This window comes from Condylura cristata, unplaced genomic scaffold (assembly GCF_000260355.1).
Source record: "Condylura cristata isolate star-nosed mole 26May11 unplaced genomic scaffold, ConCri1.0 scaffold00004, whole genome shotgun sequence".
In the NCBI taxonomy this organism is placed as follows: Eukaryota; Metazoa; Chordata; class Mammalia; order Eulipotyphla; family Talpidae; genus Condylura; species Condylura cristata.
The window spans coordinates 16,235,199-16,243,211 of NW_004567105.1; the positions used below are offsets into that span (position 1 = coordinate 16,235,199).

The 8,013-nt window shown below is 41.5% G+C and overlaps 1 protein-coding gene across 1 annotated transcript in view; it reads right to left on the reverse strand.

Annotated features, from left to right (window-relative positions):
- Positions 1–1,480: 1,480 nt before the first annotated feature.
- The window catches only part of CRADD (CASP2 and RIPK1 domain containing adaptor with death domain), a 119,291-nt gene continuing 112,758 nt past the window's right edge, over positions 1,481–8,013 (reverse strand). Inside the window, exon 3 of the mRNA XM_004675810.2 lies at positions 1,481–3,575. Coding sequence (XP_004675867.1) covers positions 3,274–3,575 — 302 coding nt within the window. The 3' untranslated portion in view covers positions 1,481–3,273. The remainder of the gene's footprint in view (positions 3,576–8,013) is intronic.

Genomic DNA, 8,013 nt, shown 5'->3' on the forward strand with positions numbered 1-8,013 from the left:
TAGCCTGGCCCAGACACTGATGCATGAGAGCCCAGTAAAGGTCAGCTGAGTCAGCTAAGACCGGAACAGGCCAGCCAGCTCCCAGAATTCTGAGCTAAGTTTTACGCCATTACATGTTGGGGGTGGGTGGTATGCTATAGAGTAAAAGCTAATGGATAACCAAATTTAAATACATTAGAACTAAACAAAAGAAGGATCCAGTACTGGTAATCTCTGGGGAATGTAAAGATTTAACAAGGACTGCTCACAGTTTAGAACTGTATAAGGACAAAATCCACCTTGATTGTTCTAACCACCTAGGGAAGTGGTTATTGAGATCACACATGCGTGTGCTGGGGCAGTAAGACACCCGGAATGATGGTGTACAATTGCAGCTACACACACATCTGATATTTGGGGCGCTGCCAAACATAGGTCAAAACGTACAACTTGCTCCCCCCAACTTCACTTGTAGAAATGGAACACTCAGCTGAGTGGACCCCACAATACAGAGGAGAGGACATCTTGCCTTAAGGACAGGATAAAAAGGCCTGAATAAAGTTGAAGAATCACTGGTAATGAAAAATCTTTAGTGACCTGGAAAAAAGCTGTATGTTAAGCAAAAGAAGCCACAGGTAGAGCAGCAGGCATAATACAATTCCATTATTTAAACAAACAAAAAAACAAGCAGGCATAAGAAAAATAGCTGGAAGAGAATCCAGAACAGAGCTGTAACAGTGGTTATCTTTGCAGGATGGAAATAGGGGTAATTGTTTTTTGTCTTTCTTCTGCCTGCTTTTTGGTATTTTTTCAAATGACTATAATAAACATGTCCTGTTTTTGTAGTGGGAAAGTTTAATAAAAGTGATCGTTTTGAGAGCACAGGGGCATACTGATGCCTGTGCGTTTGTGTGCAGGAAGAACTTTTGTTCTCTGGTCACACCTGTGAATGCTCTGCCACCTCATCACCCTCATTCAGAATTTTCTCAGGGGCAGGCAATCTGTGGAACCCGGCACCTTCCTCCACGTGAGAACATGTGAATTCCTTGCAGTCACATGACCTACCTGATTCTCGAGAGGTAGTAGGTGCAGAAGCACTCTTCCCATCCAGGGGTAGAGGCCAGGCAGTGATTCAGACACCCTGTTCCTCCACTCGGCAAATCTTCTGCCCTGACGGTGCAGAGGGCTGAGGAGGGGCAGCTGCCATTTGAGGTGGAGATGTCCTATGTCTTAGGGCACGTGTCCTAACAATCCTGTCAGCCCATCATGGACTTGACTGTCAGTAACTGTCTTTTAACTGCTGACAGAGCACAGACATGAAAGACAGTCTTACAAATGGTGGGAAGATGACCCAGGGAATCATCAGATCTACAGCTAGCCAGGCGCAGCAGAGTCCAGCTAGAGTCACTCATCCATAGATGTGGGAAGAACAAAAACTATCTATTAGCAAACCCAAGGGGTACAAATAGCAACGTAACAAATCTAAGATTCAAAATGGCAATCAGTTTATTAAAGATGCAGTAAAAATACAGTTCACTGGGCATGGACATGTGACCAAAAAGAGGAGAATGTACAAGACCATGGGCTAAGTCCTGGTTAATTTTCCAATGAAATGGGAAATTGGCTCACGAGGTCACAGACCATCTTCTGAGCTGTTTGTTGAACTGTGAAATAATGAGTCTGTTTAGTCACAGGAAAAGGCTGCCCCACACCTGGCAGAACATCACCAACACCACCACCAGCACCTCTTGAAGACCCCTTCATATCAACTCCACCCTCCTTGGGAGAGATGTAAACATTATCATGGTTTTCCCTTTGAAAAATCCTGAGCTAGGTTAGGGCTTGGAAATAGATTCTTTTCAATTATTCAGAAGGCCAGATCACAGCCGGGGGAGGCTCACAGTCCCTTTCTTGGCTGGACCCACGGTGGAGTTAATGAAATCACATCACATTTTAAGACTTAGAAACATGGTAACAGCACTTTCTCTGACAGCGCCCTCGGCTTTAGTCACTGTTGAGTTTTGTCTGTGAACGGCAGCCATTGTTCAGCCTTGCAGTGAGTTAACAGCTACTTTTTCTGAACAGCGGTCTGTGGCCAGGCACTAGCAGAGCTCCGGGCAGACATTCTTTTAATCATCACATAAATCTCAGATGTGAGAACAAGCATTTGCCGCTCTCCAAGTGAGAAAACAGGCTTACAGGTGAAGTCACTTGTGTCTGAGGAGATATTTCTGTCAGGTGGCGAGCAGGACACTGGCCTCTTCCAGGAGCATTTCGGAGGCAGGAGGAGGAGGATGACCACAGAGCATTCAGGAGACTCAGCGTGTCGCCCCAAGGATACACGTTGTAGCTCACCAACCTTGTGTCGCCCCAAGGAGGATACACGTTGTAGCTCACCAACCTTAGGTCACCCACTTACCTTTGCACAAAAGGTTACCTGTCTTACCAGCTACTTCACAGAATTTCTGTGAGATCCCATACGTGAAGAACTACTTCAAGAAGCAGTAAAACATTTGACAAATATCATGTGCTAGTAGCAAGAGAAGACTCAGTCACACTTGTAACAGCACAACACTTCAATCATCAAGGCTTTGATGGAAAGACCACACCCCTTTTGTCCTCCAAGTAAACCTTTAAATAAAAGGCAGAGGGTTTTCTTAAACAATCCTTTGAAGAAGAAGGGCTCAGGTATGCATGTGGGTACTCGAACTGGTCTTCGCAGGGCGCTTTAATGCTTCAAATTTAATGTGGACACCATGCCAGTGCTATTTATCTTGACTGGAGGGTGCAACCATTCCCCTGTTCTATCAGTTATGTTCCAGAGAAATGTCCACAGGAGTTCTACATCCTTAATCTAGGCAATATGACGATGAGGGGAAAAGCAAACATGACTTCTCAGGGAAGGGGCACATTATATATGAAGTAGTAAATCACTTTCTGTTATCATCATCATTATTAATAGCAAAGTCTGCAGTTCAGTCCCCCGGCAACATAAAAACAGATGTTTTGTATATAAGACACCTGCGCACAATGTGGAGCCACTAGGATCTAGCAGTTGGTCAAAAGATAACAAAAACAATGCAATTTCTTCACGCAATTCAAGACAACTCCTCTCAAGCCAACATGTGAGATCTGCTGAATGATCTGGCTGTCAGTAATTTCAAATGCAAATCCTGTTTTCTCTTTTCATTTAAGGATCATGAAAAATCAAAACCCACAGGAAAAAACGCTCCAAAAAACTACCCACCGGGTGACTTGGGGACTCTCTCCCCAGGACCCAGCTGTTGCAGTGCGTCATTCCAGCATGTGCTGAAGCACCGAGGGGTCCACCTCCATGGCCTGGAGGCCTCTCTGCAGATTCTGGAAGGTGGCCTGCTGCCCGAAGCGCTGCCTCCAGCGCACGAAGGCCTCCACCATCTGCGCGTGCACGCTGTGGGGGTGGTCGGCCTTGCAGCGGTAGATGTCCGCCTGGGACAGCCCCAGGGACAGCACTACAGGCTCCCACTCCGGGCCCAGCCTCTGAGCCAGCTGGTTAATCTGCCGGTCCGATGGGGAGCTGTTGAGAATGTGCTGGGGGATTCCAGTCACCAGGTCACCTGGGGAGGAGAAAGACATAAAGGTGAAAAGAACATATTAAATGGGAGAATTAACATAACAAATGAACATATTACGTGGGAGCAGTGGAAAACACGGGGAGGGAGGATACCCCTTCCCTTCCCTTCCTGTGGTGGGGGCCAGCTTGTTCCTGGTCTCCTGGGGTCAGTTCAGTACAGAGTCATGTTTATAGGGAATGAAGAAATATCATGCAGCGCCTGTGAAAATGTTCATCACAGAAAATTTAAAAACAAAAATAAAAACTAGAAATCCTATCAGAATAATTTGATCCATTGCCTTTCACGTTTTGTATATAAAAGTCCTTTAGAATTACATATTCCTTTGTAACATGCTTGTTTTCACTTTCATCTCTTTACCGCAGAGGCTAAGCAGGAGGTTCTGTGGTGATTTCAGATGCCTACATGGGTGCCAGTTCCCTCCATGCTGGCCTGTCGGCACTGACCTGTAGGCACAGGGCAGATGCTCCCTCCTGAAAGAACGGCTAGTACTGACTGAAGACTGAAAGGCTGAGCAGAACGGCTATGCTCTCTGCTGTTCCTAACAGAAGCAGGAGCCAAGAGGCCTGCTGAAAAAAAATAAACAAAACTTAGAGGTCATGAAGTAGCAGGAAGAGAGGAGAGAGGAGAACCAAGTTCACTGTTCCGGCAGAGGCCAGAGGAAGGTCACCATCCTGGCAGATCCCAGGGGAGGAAGAGAAAGCATGTGCTTGAGAGGGGCAATGAGAGAACCTGACCTTGAACTTCCTAAGCTGGATTCCATCCTCCCAGAGGCCTGAGTGCTAAGGAAACTGGACACTAAGTGAATGACTACTGATGTGCTGAGCACTGCCCATGAGAAAGAGGAACTCAGTGAAAGGAAAAGCAAGGAAGGGTGTCCTGTGCAGTGGGAACTGCATGTGCAAAGGTCCTGAGGCACATTCAGGGACATGAAAGAAGTTCACTGTAGCACAATTGAGAAGAGCTCCAGGTATTCAAAATTATGGTGCTAGTTTAGAGGGTGACAGAATGGAGGTTTTCTCATTCCTGGTTTAGCCATTTGCACGATGGCACACTCCACTACTACACTTTCTATCATCAGGATCACAGGAATTTGGGTCATCTCACTTCATTCTCACCAGTTCACTGTCTTGATTTATGAATCCAATCAGAAGGAATTCTATAAGGAGAATTTAGTTTTCCAGTGCATATGCCTCTGGCTGCCAGGCAGCTGCCAATTTCTTAGGCATGACTTAAAAGAATTATTAAAGTTATTTCTATCATTTATCAAGATTACTATTATAAAAATGCCTGGAAACAAAAGAATAATCATGATACTACTGACCTATGAGTATGTTTATAAAAATATGGACTTATAAAAAATTTAAACATAAAAAAATACAAAGAAGAAAATACCAATATTTCACCAGGGATTTTACAGCTGGTTATCATTATACTAGATATACTGTTAAAAGGGTAAGAGTATTTTCTAATAAGAGTTGTTTTATTTTGCTTGAATTTAGCAAGAGAAAGAAAGCAGAAGTGAAACAACACAGCTTTCTAACCTGCAGAAAGATACTTTAAAAACAACATATGTATACAGACGACTTAATACTGACAAAAAAATTATGAAAACTTAAGAGGTTAACTACATTTTCATATTAATGTTCTCTGGTTAACATTTTGCATTTCTTCTTCCTTTCCATCTATACCTCTTGATTTTTGTTGCTTTAATATAAACTGCATAACATTTATGTTATTCTGTAACACCTTCAAGAGTCCTTCAGTCTTAAGCCTACTTTATAAAGGTTTGAATGCTTATTGGGCATTTTCTGTTGATACTCTTTTTAATGATGCTCTTGTCAGTTATATTTGAGCCATTTGGGTTAATTTTTTTTTCCCCAAGAAATGTTCATGGTAACTAATATTCCTTGATTTCTTTGAGATTGAGATTACTTATTGCCTTCACTATTGAATACTATTTACAAAAACAATTTTGCACCATATTATATCAAGTATTGCAATTTTAAATTATAAATATGACTTTAAACCATTTAAATAATGGGATTACCTTTATAAGTTTGTATACCTTACTCATATTTTATGGGCAAGGGAGCTGGGTGGAGATTTCTCACTTGTAAAAGTTAAGACCAGATAACTTCTAGGGTCTTTCTCAGATGTAACATTTCTACCATTATGAAAAAGCAATTTTGTTATTTTTAACCAATCTGAAGTTTATATTTTTCCTTAAACAATCATTATTCATTTATTGTTGAATCACTTTTCCCTACATGTCTTTTAAGATGGAGATATTAACTGAGTATGAGGGAGTTTTGCTTTTCTTTTTAAGCATCACCTGTGGTAACTTATCACTCTATAGTCTAAAAAACAACAGTGAATTGAACATGAGTAATCTTTTTTTGAAAAGTATAAAAAGTTTACAAGTTTAGTTCACAAATTGCTGGGTCATTCGTTTTTTCCACATATTTGCAAGGTCTGAACCCACCCTATTAAGCTGACTTTCACCTACTTCTTGGACACACCAGCCAGCCTGCAATCTAGAGTCTTGCCTTGGCTGACCTCTCTCCCTGGAACATTCTTCTACTGACTCCCTCTATCAAATGTGACTTTTCAATGGAGCCCGCCCACCCTGACCGTCTTATTGTCAATCACAACTGTGCTTCCTCTCTGTGATTCCCCTTTATCCACATGTCGCCTCCTCATGTATTTTATGAATGTGCTTTATCAATTGTCGTTACCTGCCCCCCCCTACACACACACATTCCATTTCTGCTAGAATATAAGCTCCTCACAGGCTGAGGAACTTGGTGGGGGAGGGCGATATATTGCCACAGGATTATGAAAGAATTTCTTTCTTTCAACCATTCATTCATTTTCCCATCTACAAGCAGTCTTACAGAGATGTCTAACAGGATATTCACTTATTGTTAATGAGGCTTACTTCTGAGAGACAGGATTTGTGATTTTTAAAAAGCCTTTTTTGCATTCCTTGAATTTATTATAATGAGCTAGTATTCTGTAACAGCAGTCACTATTAGAATATGAATGAGTGAGAAGTAACATTTGACCTTCTATCATTAAGCCTTAAAAACACCAGATGGTATAAAAGAGAAAAACAAGTTTTTTCCTTATTACGGGAAAGGAAGGAAGATTAGAGGAGAAAGTGCTATTTCATGATAGTAATACACTGAAATTACAAAATGGGCAAGAGCTGATAGCTTCAGGTTATGCAGATGGTTTGAATCAGCTATGTGAAGGACATACATTTTTACTTTACCAAGTTTTTAAAGCCTTTTGTATTAGATTCAGAATGGTAGTTGATATAGTCAGCACCAATACAGATCCCTCCTACCAAATATGCAGTTGCTTATTGAGTTGGATAGAGCAACTCTATGGAAATGGAGTTGGCTTTCCCATCAGAAAATATACACGTTAAACACAAAACTAAAATAAATAAGTGGAAAAGGAAGATAATAACTTTAATCAGAGCCAATTTATTCACTAAGCTCAATGGGAACAGTGCCAAGAGACTGCAATCTGTTCCCTGATACATGAAAATGTTTTAATTTCTTAGACTCAGGAGAAAAAAGGAAACTTAAGTCAAAGAAAATGCTTTAATATGTAATAGTAACATACTCAATTTTTAACCAACAGTCAAAATGTAGTTCCTAGTATTTTTTTAATGGAGAAAGGGCCGTATAGCAGCAACAGTGCCTCCCACTCATGAACATATAATGTGGCCCTGTTTCTAATATTTCCAAGTCATAAATTCATTGGCAGATGGCAAAAATTACTTGGCTTATTGAAAAATGAACTTTACAAACTACCTTTTGAAATTAAAAACATAGTGTGTTGAAACTGAATTCCAAAATGCCTTGTTACTCAGAATGCACAGATGACTAATATAAATTCTTAACACTGATTATCAAACTGCTTCCTCACAGGCTACTAACAAACAGCAGTGAATATTCTTTCATATGGAATCTACATTCAAGGCTTTCAATTTTTTAGTTTTTCCTTTTTAAAATAGGGAAAATGAACTCCTTAGACATGTTATTTTCTACATATGATTATTCCCCAAATTGTTTAAAAATAGTTGTGATCGGGCCCTCCCTGGTGGCATAGTGAGCTAAAGCACAGTACTGAGAAGCTAAAGCCATTTCAGCAGGAGTTGGATCCCTAGTCTTGGAGATAACCCACATGACACAACAGACCTCTCCTGACCGGCCCGCTGCTCGCCTCAGCAGTGTGCTTCGTCCTTCTTTCTGCCTGTCCTGCTCCCTACTCTGTCTCTGGTGAATCCTCTCACTGCCCCTGCACCTCTGGCCTGTACCCCAGTTCTGTAAGCATAAATAGATAAATCTTTAAAAAGAAAAAATAGTTGTGGTCCTCCCTGGTGGCACAGTGGGTTAAAGCACAGCAC